Source organism: Rana temporaria, chromosome 1 (genome assembly GCF_905171775.1).
Source record: "Rana temporaria chromosome 1, aRanTem1.1, whole genome shotgun sequence".
In the NCBI taxonomy this organism is placed as follows: Eukaryota; Metazoa; Chordata; class Amphibia; order Anura; family Ranidae; genus Rana; species Rana temporaria.
In genome coordinates, this window is record NC_053489.1 from 123,138,434 (window position 1) to 123,158,563 (window position 20,130).

The 20,130-nt window shown below is 42.7% G+C and overlaps 1 protein-coding gene across 1 annotated transcript in view; it reads left to right on the plus strand.

Moving 5' to 3' along the window:
* Positions 1-20,130, plus strand: part of SLF1 (SMC5-SMC6 complex localization factor 1) — a 157,707-nt gene that overhangs the window by 88,256 nt on the left and 49,321 nt on the right. The window contains exons 9-11 of the mRNA XM_040342271.1: positions 817-983; positions 5,405-5,548; positions 15,249-15,408. Of these exons, the coding sequence (XP_040198205.1) occupies positions 817-983; positions 5,405-5,548; positions 15,249-15,408 (471 nt within the window). The remainder of the gene's footprint in view (positions 1-816; positions 984-5,404; positions 5,549-15,248; positions 15,409-20,130) is intronic.

Consider the following 20,130-nt stretch of genomic DNA (forward strand, 5'->3'; position numbering starts at 1 on the left):
ATGCCACATCGGGGGAGATTTACAAAAACTGGTGCACATGGAATCTGGTGTAGCTTAAAAGCTGATCAGCTTGTAAGTTTTATTGGCAAAGCTTAATTGAAAAAAAAATGTTAGAAGCTGGTTACCATGAACAGCTGCACCAGTTTCTTTGTGCAATACTTTTAGAAAATCTCCCCCATCCTGTCAATCAGGGAAGGGAGATACTAGGGGGCTTGCATCTGATTAGCGCTTTTAGCTCTGTCAACAAGAATGTGGCAAAATGACTTCCATCTTTTGATGGGCCCATAAGGACTTTTGTCTGTAAAATGTATGGCACATTGATTAGAATCAAATATTAGTTGAGCTATAAAAAATGCCTTGACTTCCACTTTAACGCAAAGTGTAATGATGCTATGCAGTTAACCATATTAACCAACGTGGTATTAGTTTACTACAGTGAGATCACTTGAGAATTTTTACTTATTTTTTTTCACTTTGCCTTTTTCACTTTGCAAGTTTGACTGAAATATTGCAGATGCCAACTTGTATATTCATTGTAAAATTGTGAATTGCAATATATAATGTGAGGAATGTTTGACTTTTCTTTGAAATTGCTTTACGAAAACTGTTGTTATTTTAGAAGAATTTCATCTGTAAACTTCTATAATCAGAACATGCAGTTTCATGAAGATTAGATTCCTAAATCATTCTACAAAATAACATTGCCCTTGTCTGTGAACATTTAATATTAATTATTATTAATATTATATTATTATTGCTCCAGTGATTGTGTGCATGATAAAAAGAACTGTTGTGAATTGTGTTTGTTTTTTATAGGGACATGTGGACATCAACCATTTTGAGAGATTTTTTGGTGTGTTTTCCAATCTTTTGCATTATCATCCTCCGTGGGAATCTGTTTCCATGTCCCAGTTTTACCTCAATATTCTTCAGTGTCCTATTTGTAAAAAGGGGACCTGGTCCTTCATCGAAGCCCTGATACGGTAATGATTTTAAGCTGAAGAAAGAGATGGTCTATTTGCCTGTTTGTAGACATACCCTCACAGGAACCAATAATTGGAAGAATTAATATTTTACTGGCCTGCCTCCTCTTAGATAAAATTGAATTTGTTTCTGTGGTTGCCTGCACATTATACATTAGTGTGTTTTTTTTTTATTTTTATGTTTAACATTTTTAGTAAGCCCCATTGATATTTTCTTTGGATCTTTTACAGTTCTATTTTAAGCGTTATATAGTAGTCATCCTAAAAACCCTGGAACGCAGCTTTGAATTCAGGGATTTGAGATAGACTATAGTTTTTGTACATAAATCTTAACCCAGAAGTAATTGTGAGGGGGGGAAGTTGGGCATTGGGTATACTTTAAACCATGGGTGCTCAACCTGTTGTCCTCCAGCTGTTGTGGAACTTCAAGTCCCACGAGGCATTGCAAGGCTGACGGCTGCAAGCATGACTCCCAAATGTAGAGACACAATGTGACTTTTAGTTCTGCAACAGCTGAAGGGCCACAGGTTGAGGGCCCATGGTTTCAACATTAAAGCCACGTACACACGACCATTTTTAATGTCCTAGAAAAAACAACGTTTTTTTTTTACGTGATTCTTGTCAAGCCTGCCTTGTATACACACGATCGTGAAAAAAAAACTGCTCGAGCAAAGCGTGGTGATGTACAACACGTACGACAGCACTATAAAGGGGAAGTTCCATTCAGATGGCGCCACCCTTTGGGCTGCTTTTGCTGATTTTGTGTTAGTAAAAGTTTGGTGAGAGACGATTTGTTGTTTTCAGTCTTCGTGCTTTTTATTCTGTTACAGCGTGACGAATGCTAGTTTTACCAGAACGCGTGTTCCCATCTCATAACTTGCTTCTGAGCATGCACGTTTTTTTCACATCGTTAAAGCCTACACACGACCGTTTTTCACGACGTGAAAAAGGACGCGAAAATTTAGAGCATGTTCTAAATTTTTACTGCCCATTTTTCATGTCGAGAAAAATTCTCTGGAGCCTACACACGATCGTTTTTAATGACCATTTTAAAAAATTACATTTTTCATGTCATGAAAAACGGTTGTGTGTACGCGGCATAAGTTCTGAAATTGGTCATGCTTTTATTACTGTTTGCATATTTTTTCCACATTGCATGCCTTCTTTTGTTTATGCAGTCGACATCACACACCCTCTGCCTCCTTGTCAATATGCCTCAATCAAATCCTTTACTATCTATCAACCCATTCCTTAGCCTGAATCACACTATCATGCTAGAAATGTTCACCTCTGACAGTTTTTTTTAAAAGGCAACATTTTGGAACTGAAAGCTAGTTTAAATACAGTGTACCAGCATAGCTGGACTTTGGTCATTTGTGCTTTGCCATCAGAGTCTTTGTAGTACAGGAGGAACTTGAACTTGTAGCTTCTGTTTTTGCAGGGCCTCACTCCATGAACTCAAATTACTTCCATTTTCCTAATTATAATAAAACAGTTTCAAAACTTGCGGGTTTAATTTGAACTCTTGTTTGTATGTGTGTGAATATTTGGGTGCAACCCCATTTGTTCATGACATCTGCAAGTTCTGCTTCCTGATTAGAAGTGCTTCACAATGTTGTGCCTTGTTGACTTGAAAATTAAATACTAGGGTTGCACCGATGCCACTTTTATAAGACAAAATACAAGCACAATACTTTTTTTCAAGTACTCGCCGATACCGAATACCGATACTTTTTTAGTTTCTGTCGGAAAATATTGTAAATAAGTACTTTTTCGCCTTCATGCTGTGTGCTATTGAGGCTGCACTGATAAGGCACTGAGGGGGCACTGATGAGGAGGCACTAATATGCAGTACTGATTAGGTGGCACTAATATGCAGCACTGATAGGTGGCACTGATTATACAGCACTGATGAGCATTGATAGGTGGCACTGACTACTGGGCACTGATAGGTGGCACTGACTGATGGCTGGCACTGATAGGTGGCACATATGGGCACTGAAATGCAGCACTGATTGGCAATTGCTGGCCTGGCGTAATAAATTAAATGAATGATGAGAGGAAAGGAAGGATTTTGCAATGCTATATGTTGTGACGCCCATCTTGGTACAAATTGACAACTCCGTTACCAAGTCTGATGGAACATGTGGCTGCACCTCTGCCCAGGCCAGCTTGCCTTCCGCTGCTGCCAGCCTGTTGAGGACTCGTTCTCAGCTCCGCACTTTCTGCCCTCTGACTTCTGGTTGAGAGCAACACCGCCTCTTCATTCCCAGGTATCGGATTAGGCATCAGGAGCATTTGTGCAGGTGCAAATGCTCGTTATCGGCACTAATACCGATACTAGTATTGGTGCAACCCTACTAAATACTCCACAATTTTTAATGATATCAAACCCCTGTAATGTTCCTGGTAGCCAGAAGCTATGAAGCAACAGCTTTTCTAATCTTTCTTAAACAACTGTTACTTTTCCCCCCCAAATAAGAATGTTATTAAAAATAATCATAATTCTCGTGTGGCTTATTTGTGTATATTTGGATGGAAAGTCTATTTTGATTAAGTGAATCTTGTATTCAGTAACCTCATTCAACAGTAGAAATATTGGAACTTGTTTATGTTTCTGCAATTAATGTAGTGGGATTCTTTAGGCCCCTTTTTTAAGATAAAACAATATAGTCTGATATTTCGTGTAGAGTGAAATGGACACAAGCTATATTTTACCTTTGTTTTTAACCACTTGCTGACCAGGCCTTTTTCTGACATTTGTTGCTTACAAGTTAAAATCATATTTTTTTTGCTAGACAATTACTTAAAGCCCCCAAACATTATATATTTATGTCACACGGTTTTATGCAGCCTGAACAATGCCCATCTCAGAGAGGGGGCAGGATGAGCGCCGTCAGATTACATACAGCGAGAATCTCCTGTTTTCTCGTCGGCCTCTTTAATACAAAGTCCTGCCTCCTGGACAGTCTTCTATGATAGACAGAACACTGGTCCAATGCCGGCCCAGGAGACAGGACTTCCTATTACAGAGGCCGCTGAGTAAACAGGAGATTCTCGCTGTATGTAATCTGATGGCGCTTGTCTAGCCCCCTCCCCGTTCTCTCCGAGGCAGCCCAAATTGCAGTATCGGCGTATAACACGCATCACACTATTTTGCACAGGGTGAAAAAGTGAGTGTTATACTCCAATAAATAAACTTAAATGAATAATAAAAAAAAACATAATATATACTCCAATTTTTTTGTATAATATGAAAGATGATGTTATACCAAGTAAATAGATACTTAACATGTCATGCTTTAAAATGGCGCCAAACTACGGTACTTAAAAATCTCCATAGGTGCTGCTTTAAAAAATTATACAGGTTACCAGTTTAGAGTTACAGAGGAGGTCTAGTGTTAGAATTATTGTTTTCGCCCAGATGTTTGTGGTGATACCTCACATGTGTGGTGCAAACACCATTTACATATGTGGGTGTGACCTATGTTTGCGTTCACTACTGCGCGTGGGGACAAGGGTGCTTTAAACATTTTTTTTATATATATATATATACATGTTTACACTGTTCCTTTAAAATAAAATAAAAAGTAAACATCCCTTGCGATAACAATACAGCATGACAGGTCCTCTTTATGGAAAGATCTCTACTCCAGCCCTAAGGCCTCGTACACACGACCGGATCTATCCGCTGGGATTGATCGGTGGATCAGTTCCAGCGGACAAATCCGGTCGTCTGTACGGCCTAGCGGATATTTACCCACGGAGATTCCTCCGGCCGATCGATTTCAAGTGGATAGAAATTTCCTAGCATGCTAAGAAATCTATCCGCTTGAATCGTGTCCAGCGGATTGATCCGGTCGTCTGTACAGACTCACCGGATCAATCCGTCCGCTCCCCTCCCTTGCATGCGTCGTAATGATTTGACGCATGCGTGGAAGTACTTACCTTCCAGCGTCGCGCACGTCGCCGCGTCATCGTCGCAGCGACGGCGCGACACGTCACCGTGGATGTATTCCGCGCGGATTTTGATCCGATGGTGTGTACAAGCCATCGGATCAAAATCCGGAGGAGGAATCTCGTGTGTACTGGGGCCTCAAAGCAAAAGATCCAAAAAAAATATTTTTTTGATTTTTTGCTCTCCCATCGCTTCTAAAAGTGATCTTGCCGCTTCTAAAAGCTAATCCGCCGCTGGGAACACTTTTTATGGGGAAGCTGAGACTGCCTAAGTAAAAAAAAAGATAAGGCATCTAGTTGCAGACATAACCCCAGTATTTAACGTCAAACTAATGACGTATATTTACAGTTAGGCGGTCGGCAAGTGGATATGCAGGAACAATTGTCTGCTGTTTGTTGATTGTACAACTGTAAAACGCCTTGCACTTGCTGCTGTTAATTATGAGTTTTCTTCCTCTAAATAGGTGTTTTATTGATGATGCTTTCTGCTTATGCCATGAAACGTTTGATCTGGAAATTGATACTAATAAAAGAAGAAAAGTTGTTGCAGCAGTCCTGAAATTTATTATCAACATAATGCAGGAAGAGGCAAAATCACTGAGTGCAAGGTGAGATTTTCTCTCTTCATGAAGCTTAACCACCTAAGGACTGGAAGGATTTAAAAAAAGTACATTTTGGAAAAAAAATAAATATGTATTTTCTACTATAAAACATACCCAATAAGAAAAATTCTAAAATCAAATTTATTCATCAGTTTAGGCCAATATGTATTATGCTACAATTTTTGCGTAAAAAAACAAAACAATAGGTGTATATTGAATGGTTTTGCGTAAAAGGTATAGCGTCTACAAAATAGGAGATAGATTTATGGCATGTTTTTTAATAGTGGTTGTGATCAGTGATTTTTAGCGGGACTGCAACATTGCGGCAGACAGATTGGACACCTAACTGACATTTTTGACACTTTTTTGAGAGCCAGTGACATTATTACAGTGATCAGTGCTAAAAAATATGCACTAATGACACTGGCAGGGAAGGGGTTAACGTCAGGGGGGATCATGGGTTTAACTGTGTTTCCTCGGTGTGTTTACTAACTGTATAGGGGAGAACACAGAGATATGCCTTCATGCATAGCAGAAGGACAAGATCTCAGTGTAATCCCCTGTCAGAACATAGATCTGCCTTGTTTACTTAGGCAGATCCCCGTTCTGTCTCTGCAGGGAACGATCCCGGCAGCTGGCAGACATAGAATCCACTGGACCCGCTGATTGGCTCCCCCGCTGGCCAATCGGCATCCGCACCCACACAAGCTAGTGCACGAATCTACGTACAGCTACAACGATTCGCGCAGCCGAGCCAGCTTGCCGCAGTATAACTGCGGCGGCTGGTCGGCAAGCGGTTATGACTCTGCTACTACTTTAAAAAACTAAAATGTCTCCTTGCAAGGAAAAGGGTTTAAAACTTTATTGTCCCACTTCCCGCTCTGCCAGTCTTCACTTTCTTAACCCATTCCAGCTGACAGGAGCCAGCCTTTTCAAAATTTCATAACACCGAAGGCATTACAATGGGCTTCCTGATCATTTGATAACTGTGATTGGTAATCAAAGTGACTGTGTGATTGAGAACACGCCCAACCAGTGCCTGATGGTAAACTGGGATCTGTTTGTCACAGTGCTGGGGTCAACTGAGCACATTCCCAGCACAGAACAGCAATGCCATTACCAATGCCATTACGCATATACGTGGCTTCTCGGCGTTAAAGACCACCACCGCTGCCACATATATGCATATGGTCGGTGGGAAGAGGCTACAGTGCCAAGATTGCTGAAAAAAATCAGTTTCATGGTCCCCCCCTGTACAGTGTGGTTTCATCCACTGTTTCCGTGCGTCATTACAAGTTACATTAGTAATCTTGGGGCAGGCCAAACGGACCACCAAGCACTGAGAGGGTGGGACCAGAAATGTGTTTCTCCTGCTGCCTCTTTAAAGGGTTTGTCAACCCATATATATAAAACTGTGCCAGCCCCTCTATTAGAGGCTGGCATAGCACACCATGTCATCAGTTTTACAAAACGAGCGCTGTAAATACATCATATCAGCTGTCTTCAGGCCGCTTTCCAGCTCTAATGAATAGCTTCTGAGGGAGGGGCCATGATCTCCCTCTGACGAGAGACAAGGAGATCAAGTGACCGCTCCTCCACAGAAACCCTGTCTCGGAGCTGTAAAGCGGCTGTGAGTCATGTGACCGGCCTGAAGACAGCTGATATGTATGTACAGCGCTCGTTTTGTAAAGCAAATGACCTAGCGTGCTATGCCAGCCTCTAATAGAGAGTGCCGGGCGGAGACAGACACAGAGGCAGATGACAGTGAGGAGGGGGGGTGAGGGGGAGAGAGGAGAGCAGAGGGGACTGCGTATGACAGAGGAACACACTTAGACCACGGTGATCGGTGCGGAGCTACCCTGGTTATCGTGGTCTGTTTAGAGAGGGGATACAGAAAGTGCAATATTCCATTTTTTTGTTGTTTTTTTTACAGTTTAGAGGGGGGCATATTACACAGCACAAGCACTGTGCTCTGTAATCTTGTTTAAGGGACCAGAATATATTTTTTTTTGTTGGGGGGGGGGGGGGGGGTAACAAACACTTTAAGGGGTTCTGAACTACGAGAGTTCCTGATCATGTGACAATTGTGACTAGCTGTCACAGCGATCACATGATCAGGAGTTCCTCCTGCCAATTGATTGAAAACAGTGATCGGGAGCTGTCTGTGACAAATCAGTCATTGTGTTAGGAGCAATAAGAGCACAGAATAGCAATACGCCATGGGCATGTGCGCCATTTAATGCTCACCCTCATATATGAATTGGGCAATCAGCAAGAAGTTGAAAATGGCAGCATGGGTGGCTGGCCAGGTAAATATTAAACCTTTTATATGCAGGGAGGATTTTTTTATTTTATTTTTTAAATCCCTGTAGAGTTGCTTCAAAGAAAAAATTCCAGAAAGTACTGTAAATGCTAACTTTTAATGTTTTCTTTTCCATAAGTGATTTTTTTACTTGCATTGTGCCTTTTTGAATTTTCTATTACATTTGACTACTCTAGGTAGAGTCAATTCCCTTAGCACAGCCCCCTCCTTGCACATGCTAGCCCTCTCCTCTTCTGGGAGTGTCCAGTTGCTCTTTGTGCCGGAACCGCTCTTCTGACCTTTCCCTAGCAGAGTTTTTGAATGTCTACACAAGGGACAGTTTTACAGATGGGACCCCCATATAACTCATCACATACCACAATCCTCAGTTCTTTGGTAGTGTTTTTAGGTGTTGGAAGTCTCCTCTGTAATCAATGGTATTGGTTTGTTAGTTACAAAAATTTAATTCGTCAAACAACGTTCATTTGCTGTGGCCATTGTGTCATTTTATGCAGCTTCTGGATTGCTGCCTCGTGGCAAGAGCTTTGAGGACTGTACTCGGGCCCCACCAAAGAAGGAGCTGGCCTGTAAAGTTGCTTTAGGCACTGAATCCTCCATTAGGCATCCACTTTGGCACTTAGGCCCCATACACACGGGAGGATTTATCCGCGGATACGGTCCAGCGGACCGTTTCCGCGGATAAATCCTCTCGAGGATTTCAGCAGATTTTAATGCGATGGAGTGTACTCACCATCGCATTGAAATCCGCGCCGAAATCCTCTGGCGATGACGTGTCGCGCCGTCGCCGCGATTATGACGCGGCGACGTGCGCGACGCTGTCATATAAGGAATTCCACGCATGCGTTGAATCATTGCGACGCATGCGGGGGATCCCTTCGGACGGATGGATTCGGTGAGTCTGTACAGACCAGCGGATCCATCCGTTGGGATGGACTCCAGCAGATGGATATGTTGTGCATGTCAGCAAATATTCGATCTGCTGGAATCCATCCCAGGGGAGATATATCCGCGGAAAAAGATCCGCTGGCGTGTACACACTATAGGATCTATCCGCTGAAACCCATTTGCTGGGATTTATCTGCGGATGGATTCTATGGTGTGTATGGGGCCTTAGGGTTAGCTGCAGGGTACTATTAAGACTGATGGGGTGCACCCTTCCAAAGTAGCTGAAGTCATAGGTACTGGGAATCAATCCCCTATTTACCCTATGTGGAGTTACTCACTGAAATTGTGAGTATATGGAGCCCTAGGATCCTCCCTTCTCCCAGTGAATAGATGTTTTGGCCAACCTTCATATTTTCAAATTGACAACTCCGTTACCAAGTCTGATGGAACATGTGGCTGCACCTCTGCCCAGGCCAGCTTGCCTTCCGCTGCTGCCAGCCTGTTGAGGACTGGTTCTCAGCTCCGCACTTTCTGCCCTCTGACTTCTGGTTGAGAGCAACACCGCCTCTTCATTCCCAGGTATCGGATTAGGCATCAGGAGCATTTGTGCGGGTGCAAATGTTCGGTATCGGCACTGATACCGATACTAGTATTGGTGCAACCCTACTAAATACTCCACAATTTTTAATGATATCAAACCCCTGTAATGTTCCTGGTAGCCAGAAGCTATGAAGCAACAGCTTTTCTAATCTTTCTTAAACAACAGTTACTTTTCCCCCCCAAATAAGAATGTTATTAAAAATAATCATAATTCTCGTGTGGCTTATTTGTGTATATTTGGATGGAAAGTCTTTTCGCCCAGATGTTTGTGGTGATACCTCACATGTGTGGTGCAAACACCATTTACATATGTGGGTGTGACCTATGTTTGCGTTCACTACTGCGCGTGGGGACAAGGGTGCTTTAAACATTTTTTTTATATATATATACATTTTTACACTGTTCCTTTAAAATAAAATAAAAAGTAAACATCCCTTGCGATAACAATACAGCTTGACAGGTCCTTTTTTTGGAAAGATCTCTCCTCCAGCCCTAAGGCCTCGTACACACGACCGGATCTATCCGCTGGGATTGATCCGTGGATCAGTTCCAGCGGACAAATCCGCTCGTCTGTACGGCCTAGCGGATATTTATCTGCGGAGATTCCTCCGGCCGATCGATTTCAAGCGGATAGAAATTTCTTAGCATGCTAAGAAATCTATCCGCTTGAATCGTGTCTAGCGGATTGATCCGGTCGTCTGTACAGACTCACCGGATCAATCCGTCCGCTCCCCTCCCTCGCAGGCGTCGTAATGATTCAACGCATGCGTGGAAGTACTTACCTTCCAGCGTCGCGCCACGTCATCGTCGCGGCGACGGCGCGACACGTCGCCGCGACGATGGATCCTCCCTTCTCCCAGTGAATAGATGTTTTGGCCAACCTTCATATTTTCAGTGTACCCCCTCTTTACTTTAGCTGACATTACAATACAGGTGGCTTATTAGTTAACTTTTACCACTCAGGCACTTCCACAGACAGCCGTGGGTGGTCCTACTATCCTCCCTAGGGTCATAAGCCCCTTGGAGTCTACTGTGCGGCGAATATTTTGACTTTCAGTTTCCCGATTCACATGTGTCCCATCCCTCTGCTGCATTACCTTGCTATCTGGTGCCCAATCACAGCTGATGAGGGAACAGTTACCTACTGTGACACAGAAGTGACCTTCATATTTGCACCTTCCTTACCTCTTAGGTCACAGTGAGTACCCTATTAAGGTACCCATAAATTTTGTGGTGGATCACAGAAGGAAAGGGTCAGGGACGGGGAAAGAGAGTCTTAATATTACCCTGGCTGTTTAGGGACATTTTTTATTGTCCAATCTGACTTCTCACACTCCTCCTGCCTTAGTAAGGAGGATTTTGTGGCATCCATGTCAAACATTATGGGTCAGATCTCAGGCCTTATACAGCAGAGGTGCCTAAATGGTGACTCTCTGATGTGGCTTGCGACCTCCTGCTCTGGCAAGACCAGATTGCGGATTGCCGACCTGCCATCCCAGAGCATCAGTGTTGTGAATGCAGACGGCGGAGAAAGCATACCGCTGCAGAGGGAGCAGAGCTGCATAAGCCAATGCTTCCCTTGCAGCATTGGCTCCTGTCCCAGGCAGAGTAACACCAAATGCACTCTGCCTGGGACAGCAACATTACTACAGCTGTGCGATACCTGCAATGTTTACAATACATTAAGGCTGGGTTCACACAAAGGTGCAGACAAACCCCCCCCTTGTCGGTGCAGACATACCCCCCCCCTCTCTCGGTGCAGACAGATTCCCCCCCCCTCTCTCGGTGCAGACGGCCCCCCCCCCTCTCTCGGTGCAGACGGACCCCCCCTCTCTCGGTGCAGACGGACCCCCCCTCTCTCGGTGCAGACGGACCCCCCCTCTCTCGGTGCAGACGGACCCCCCCTACAGAGAAAATTACAGTAACAACTGCAGTAACCAAAGATGATCCAATAGAAGTCCAAGAATGGTCAACACATTTTACAGAGAAAATATGTGACTACATTATATAGTCAACATGTTTTGCGGAGGTCGCTTCTTCGGGAGCTAGTAGTGTTTCTAAGAAAAAACTGACTATTATTGGTTTTGGGGTTACATAACACAGTATAAACATAAAAAAGACAGAAAAGTAAAAATAACAACAAAAGGTTGTTCTAAAAATCAAGTTAATGTACCACGTGTATTAAAGCACTTTTTTAAAACCAATCAGGACGTACGAAAAAGAGCCAGGGATCACCCAAAGGAAAGTCACCAAAGAGGAGCCACCCGCACAAGGCACCAGGGAGGAGATGTGGGGACACACCTAGTAAAATATAGTGGAAAAAGATTAATAAGGCGGGGGAAGTTTTTTATATATGTAGTATAGCATAATATATATATATATATATATATATATATATATATATATATATATATATATATATATATTTATGAATAGTAGTTGGTAAACTATATCGGTGCCAAGAGCAAGAGTTGTAGCTTCCATATAATGGTAGACTAAACTCATAGGAGGCACTTTTTTTTTTCTTTTATTAGTTTTTGTAACCACGTTTGCTAGTGCCTCCTATGAGTTTAGTCTACCATTATATGGAAGCTACAACTCTTGGCACCGATATAGTTTACCAACTACTATTCATATATATATATATATATATATATATATATATATATATATATATATTTTTTTTTTTTTTTTTATGCTACACTACATATATAAAAAAACTTCCCCCCCGCCTTATTAATCTTTTTCCACTATATTCTACTAGGTGTGTCCCCCACATCTCCTCCCTGGTGCCTTGTGCGGGTGGCTCCTCTATGGTGACTTTCCTTTGGGTGCTCCTTGCCTCTTTTTCGTGCTTCCTGATTGGTGCTTTAATGCATGTGGTACATTAACTTGATTTTTATCACAACCTTTTGTTATTTTTACTTTTCTGTTTTCTATGTCTTTTTTATGTTTATACTGTGCTATGTTACCCCAAAACCAATAATAGTCAGTTTTTTCTTAGAAACACTACTAGCTCCCGAAGAAGCGACTGTGTTTTTTATTTCTTTAACAAACCCCCATGGGGTATATGTTAATAAATGTATTTGTATTTTTATTATTGGTGCCTAAAAAGTCCACCTGGAGTTTACACCTGCCTACCCCCAAAATGATCCGGAAAAAAAACAGAAGGGGATCCATTTCATTCTATCTGGGTGGATCGGATGGCCCATAGTGTAGAGTGGATGTGTCCATGTCTGCTTTGCGTATGCAGAGTGGATATGGACCTGTCATCCACCCGCTCTGGTCATCGGGGATCAGTAGACGGATCCCCACTGAACAAGAAAACTATGACCTGTGTGATTCTCAAACCCCCCACCCTTGCAACAGGGAAGGGACCAGTCAATATATAATTTACCAGTCCTTTCCTTCTCTGCTATTATTTGTTATGCTAATGCAAAAAAAAAATTGAAATTCTTAACCGTTTTCATCACATTGTAACTCAAGACCTGTTCCGCAAAAGCTTGAGCACTCCTGCTATATAGTCTTTAGGCAACCAGGGTCGTAAGTGATCCCCAGTGCCCTCTACACCAGGTTCTGTCTCTGATTTAGCTCTTGGACTGGGTAAAGGATAGTGGGGTGAATGAGAAGGGAGAAGTAGAGCCTTCGCAGCCATACACATTCTGGGTGTAGAAAATTAACAGGCAGATTTTCTCAGCCACCAGGAACTAGATTTGGGAGAGTAGGCCTTATTCCTGGAAATATTTCAGGACATTTGCCAGTGATGGACGTGGATCTCCTAGTGACAAGGTTCAACCACAAGGTGGGGAGATTTGTGTCTCAGTTGTGAGATCCGAGGGCCTTTGTGGTGGACACCCCAGTGTGTTTGGTTCTTCTGTTGAATGCCTTTCCTCTTTTAAAGATCCTCCCTTGTCCCGGATTGAGTCTGAAGGAATTCCAGTGATACTAATGGCCCTGAACTGGAGTTCTGTGGCTATTACCAGACCATCCAAATCTACTGTCTTGGAGTGCAGTGTCCTATTCACTTGATGGCATGGCTGGATCTGGTTCAGTCTGTTAGGCCCCGTACACACGACAGAGGAACTCGACGTGCTTGGCACGTCGAGTTCCTCGTCGAGTTTTGGGATGAAGCCGCCGAGGAGCTCGGCGGGCCGCCTTCTCCCATAGAACAACGAGAACAACGAGAAAATAGAGAACATGTTCTCTATTTTCTCGTCGAGTTCCTCGGCGGCTCCATCGAGCCAAAACTGTACAGACGACAGTTTCTCGGCAGAATCCGGGTTTTGACCGAGTTTCTCGGTGAATTCTGCCGAGAAACTCTGTCGTGTGTACGAGGCCTTAGAGTCTACCTAGCAGCTCCTTACTGAGACATTGGTATTCTCTCTTTTTGATTTTGGAGGGATTTTGCAGGGGGTTCCCTTCATCTTGTTACACCATTATTAGGTGGATCCATCAGGTTGTTGTTTCTAAATCAATTCTGCAAAGAGGGAAGTTCCTCCCTTTCCAGAGAACACTCATTCTATTTGATGCAAAGCGTGTACACTGCAAATTTGTAAGGCTGCCACCTGGTCTTCGCTCCACATGTTGGGTACAACATGTGCGTTTTACCAGGTGGACATTCAGGCCCAGGCTGATACAGCTTTTGACCGCAACGTGTTTGAGGTTGCTGTTTGATTTGAGCCTGGACCCCATTTTGGTTGTAGTTGGGCTCTAGTGTTTTGTTTTTTCTTTGTTTTAACCTCCCCTCGTTGGTATTGCTTTGGAACTTCCCAATCATCTTTAAATCTGTCCTGTACTATATGAGCAAGAAAATCAATATTTTTTTTTTTTTTTTACTTGTCTGTAAAACAATTTATTGGAGTATAGTACAATACACAGGCCACCCTCCCATCTGTGATCCTTGTATTGCTTACTAAAGCAATGAGGATTTCTGGGAGTGGGAGGGATTATTGGGGACCTTAAAGTTTTTTTGCCAGTGTTCAGTTACCCAAAGGTATCTGCCTTATAACCAAGAAGTATCTGAATCTGCCTGTGTCCTGTAAATACCTGAAGAAATTGATTTTACAGGTAAGTTAAAAAAAAAGAATTGTTGAAACGAATGGTCTGGCTCTTTAACGACTAATTCCAGGTAGGCCGTGAAATACACAGGTGGGATACAACAGCAATATTCCACCAATCTGAAACTCCGTTGTTTCACTGCTTTGGCCACTTTTATCTGCTGCATTTTGGATTTTATACACACACACACACACACACACACACTGTATAAAGAGATGAAAAAAAGGAATAATAAACAAATCCATCTAAAGTAGGGCTTGCTCCATTCACTGGATAAAAAAGACAAACTGCATCTTGGTTTATGCACTCTGAGTGCTCATGTTCCTCCTCAGAGCACCAAGGGATGTTAGCCAAGATGCACATACGGGGCAGAGACAGTGGGGTTGATTATATAAAACTGTAAAGTGCAAAATCTGGTGCAGCTCTGCATAGAAACCAGCTTCCATTTTTATTTTTTTTGGTCAATACTTAATTAAGCACACTGATGTTAGAAGATGATTGGCTACCATGCACAGCTGCACCACATCTTGCACTCCCCAGTGTGTTGTTGAAAGGGCTAGATGGTTGTGTTTTTTGTTTTGTTTTTTTCAGTGCATGGAGCAAGCCCTGCTTTGGAGAGATTTTTCATCTTTTTGTGCTTTTGCCAGGTACTTTTGTGGATATTTTTCTTCAATTTGCCTTTTATGCCAACATTGTAATAGACTGAGGATGTACAGTAAGTAGCTAGTATACAATTTAAAACTACCTTCTCTTTTTTTGAGTATGTAAGTAACTTATCAACAAGACTATATTCAAGACGTATCCTAAAGTACTGACAGTTTGCATTTATTCTTATGCTAGACTTTCTGAGCGGACAGAATCCCATAAAACATTGTTTCCATCTTTTATTGTTGGAGTCTTTTGGCCTGAGACCAGGACTATGGTGTTTCTAAACAAGAATTTGACAATACTAACAGACCTTGTAATCATGTCCTACAAGAAAGAACTTCATTCAAAGAGTGTAAGTATTTTAATAGCAACATAAAAGTTTCTTCTGTGTGATTGCTGAGCTTCTAGTTCATAATTAGATGAGGAATCTGGAAGTCAGCAAGGCATAGTGTTGTACATTGGTTATGTGTTTAACAGGTGGTAGTTTAGAAGGTTTAAGCATCCTATATTGAGCTATACTAGGGAATTACAGTTGAAATGAGGTATTAAGGCAGATTCATAATGGGGGGGATTATGTTCTTAGAACTCCTGCCAGTTGTCTGACAACGATGTTAGCAAGACATAGGTCATCTTAGCCTTAATACTACCCAAAAAAGCAAGGTGAGTGCAGCTATGTGTTTTCAGCAGTTTCACCACTATAACTCATACTTACTTATTTTTTTTTATTTTTTTTTTTTACAGTAGCCAACCCACTGTGGGTGCTATAAATCACACTTTAACTGTCTGGGGCTTTGTTCTTTTTGATTTCAGTATTAAATAAAATACTTATGTGGACCTTATTATTAATTGTCCAGAATAATTTGTCACGCTTTCTAAAGTGTCAGCAAGGAGTTAGCTTACCATCTAAGAAAAATGTCGCCTCAAAACTTGTAATTTACTTTTGAGTGGAAAGGGAATTTTTTTATGGTTTTCCAATCACCTCTCACAATAATGTGCATAGGTGAGGGTTTCCATTTTTTCTCCAATAGTTGTGTCTATGAAAACTATTTGTAAATCCTTCATAGTAAATTCTGTTATGGCTGGGGGAACTTCAGATCAGGCCTGCATACTTGAGTACAATTGTACAAGCTCCATTCAGAAATCTATAAATAATTTTGGGCAGCGTTATTTTAAATGTATTTTTCATTATAACAACATTGTATAATCAGATGCAAAAATGTATTTCTTTTGCGAACGCTAGATAGCAAAAGTGTCAAATCTGTGGATATGTCTTTACTTTACTGAAACATGTAGGGAACTGCATACACTGGGGCTTCTAATGAGAAAAGACTTTGCAGTTTCAATTAAGAAGTACACAAATCAGGACACAACTGTGTAATTCTTGTACCATTGGGTTATACATTACTTTCAAGTGATTGGTCACTGGCAAATAGCAAGCTTGTTTCAGTCTTGTCTAACCCCTCTCACTCCCAGCATTGGAGTGATGGACCTTATTCTCTTTACTAAGAGTGCTTTCTTACTTTGATACAGTTCATGAGGATTTACATGTGCGTTTTGCTGCTTACCCTCAGTATTCCAGAGTAGCTGCAATTATTTGAATCTTTTCCTTTGGATTTTCTTTGAAGAACTGTAACCAAACCCTGGTGTGAAGAGGGGTGTCAGCCTGTAAGCTGCTTATAGCTCTGGATCCTGCCACAGATGCTCACCTTGGTGGGTAGTTGCATCTTGAGAAGTAGCATTACCGGGTTGCTATACAGGTCCAGGCCTGTGGTCTGCTATGGCGGAGCCCAGTCCTTGAAGCCCCTGTGCGTTATGTCTGACCTGGACTGGTGAAGATTGAGCCAGAACGGCTCTGTGATGTTCAGATTAAGTTGACCCTATCTGGTGTCCCCAATGCTGGTTCCTGCCCCTGGAGGTTTTGGAGGCACTTGGGGCATGGTAATGCCTAACTTCTGTGGTGCCCAAAAGCGGTGTGCTGACTCCATCAGAGAGTGTCCTAGTAGCACTGTGCAGGCGCTTTGAGAGTCTCTGTTGGCAAAGGTGCTGGGCATGCGTGTGCGCTCCCGGTGTAATGTAGTGGTGCAACCCAGATGACGCACTACGCATAAATAGCAATCATTTTTAATTTGGCTCTTTCTTGTCCTGCTACTGACCATGCAGGATGCACCTACAGCAGCTCTACGAAATACAACACTGGCCACCTTGCAACAGGAGGATTTTGGGACTCTGCATGGTACACTGTAAGGCTGTTCTTACATTTGATTGGCACTGTGAGTATTGCACCCTTTGCAGGCACAGCAAACATGACAGAGTTTAATAGGGGGGGGATCTTGTGGATTTTCTGCTGCCTTTACCACAATGCTGGAACAATTAGCAGGCATCTGCAAGAATGTATGGTAGAGTGACCAAAGGCATTCTAGGACTTCATCACCACAGGAGCTACCTTGTGAGTTTCCTCTCCCTTCCTTTCTAGGGTTGGAGGAAGAGTAAAGGTTTGAGGAAGCAGACCCTCATTAACATTTCCTAAACGCAAAGGTCCACAGTGAGTTTGCTCACTGTCACTGCTAGAACCATCTGGACCTAAGGCCAACAGGGTGGGGTCTTGGAAAGTGCCCAAATTGGTAAGCGGATTACCCGAGCCGCCAGCAGCTGTTACCAGGAGAGTGGTCTTTCCACCACAAGGTTTTTCAGACTATATGCCAGAAATGGGGGACCCCATATGTAGACTTACTAGCTTCCAGGGTCAACAAGAAGTTGGACACCTTTGTGTCAAGGATAAGAGATCCCCTAGACTTCGGAATGGATGCACTAATGATTCCCTGGGATCAGTTTTCACTGATCTATGCATTCCCTCTGGTTCCGCTCTTGCAGAGACTACTTTGCAAAATCAAAAAAGAGGGGATACCTGTTCTCCTGGTGGCTCCAAATTGCCCCAGAAGAGCCTGGTACACCGAAATCATAAGGATGGCGGTAGGGGAACCTTGAATTCTTCCACTCTGCCAAGACCTGCTATCACAGGGTCCAGTGTTCCATCCTTCCTTACGAAAGCTAAGTTTGACGGTTTGGCTGTTGAAACCTACATATTGAAGAAACGTGGGCTCTCGAGTCCAGTTCTCTCCACTCTCATTAACGCTAGAAAGTCGGGCTCATCTATTATAGAATCTGGAAGGCATATGTTTCCTGGTGTGAACCCAGAGGGTGGAACCCTCAGAAGTATGCCACTAGTTGGATTCTGGCTTTTTGTCAATTGGGAGTAGATATGAAACTAGCCCTGAGTACCATTAACCTCTTTACCACCAAAGACGTCCCTGGGACGTCCTCCACTTTGAACGGTGATATCTCAATGATGCCTGCAGCTACAAGCATCATTTAGATATCGCCGTCTTCAGCCGCCGATTCTCTGCACCATAAGAACGATCAAAGCGGCGGCGGACGCCCCTCCCGCCGCCATCCGGTGCTTCTCCGGGCTCTCCCGTGCCATCGGGGGCCCGGAGAGCGAATCGTTCGGCGCTCGCTGCAGAACCATAGAGATGACTGGTGACCAGACGGTCACAGTCATCTCTATTACCGTCGGAGGACCGGGCGCGAGGTTATGACGTCACGCCCGGTACCCGAAAGTAAACAAAGCCGCAATCGCGGCTGTCGGCATGTGATCGGTGATTCTTTTTTCACCGATTTCATGCTTGTAAGCCTGGAGGAGAGATATGGGGTCTTATTGACCCCACATCTCTCCATAAAGAGGACCTGTCACACTGATTCCTATTACAAGGGATGTTTACATTCCTTGTAATAGGAATAAAAGTGATCAAAACTTTATTTTTTTTTTTAAAGTGTAAAAATAAAAAAAATTAAGTAAAATAAAATTAAAAAAACCTACTCTAAAAACTCGAAAATAGTAACCTGTAAAAAATGTTAAAGCGTCACCTATGGAGATTTTTAAGTACCGAAGTTTGGCGCCATTCCATGAATGTGCGCAATTTTAAAGCGTGACATGTTAGGTATCTATTTACTCGGCGTAACATAATCTTTCAGATTATGCAAAAAAATTGTGCTAACTTTACTGTTTTGTTATTTTTTAATTTATGAAACCGTTTTTTTTTCCCCAAAAAAAGGTGTTTGAAAAATACCGTGCGAGAAAAAAAGTTGCAATGACCGCCATTTTATTCCCTAGGGTGTCTGCTAAAAAAAAAAATATATAATGTTTGGGGGTTCTGATTAATTTTCTAGAAAAAAAATTGTGATGTTTACATGAAGGAGAGAAGTGCCAAAATTAACCCGGTGGGCAAGTGGTTAAGGGTCAAATCTCGGCTCTTTAAATTTTCTTTCAGAGACTGCTGGCATCTCGTTCACTAGTCCGGCCATTTATTTAGGGAGTACTGCGGGTAAATCCACCAGTCAAACCTCCCTTATGCCCTTGGGATTTGAATCTAGTTCTGTCGGTCTTTCTTTTCAAATTTTTTATTGAGGATTAAAACACAGAGTACAATAACAGACATTTCCAGTTTGTCACACGAATGGGCACATTCTGGTACAATCCTGGTGAGTCAAATAAGAGCACAATAACAAAAACAAAGTATACAAAACATAGACATTTAACGTCCAAGACAAGGAATGTCAGATACATCATAGAGAGATATAAGGACCATAGGCCCATCAACGGGAGACCAATAAAGGGAATATCAAAAAAAAGAAAGAGGAGGGGGAGGTCCTATACCGTTGACACTATACATTTCGGAAGAGTCTGTCGGTCTTTCAATAGCAGTCCTTTGAACCTATTCGCCATGGGCCAAATCCACAAAACAGCAGTTACGTCGTCGTATCCCTGTTCCTAACTATGGAACTGATCCACAGAATCAGTTTTCCATAGTTAGGCAGAAGATCCGGCATGTGTAAGGGACTTACACTGCCGGATCTTAGGATGCAGTACCGCATCCGCCGCTGGGGGCATTTTGTGTCGAAATGCCGCCTCGGGTATGCAAATTAGCACTTACGGAGATCCACGAAGCTTTTCAGCTTCGTTTTTTCTCCGTAAGTTTTAGTTTGCAAACGCAAAATTAGGGCTGCTTTTACAAGG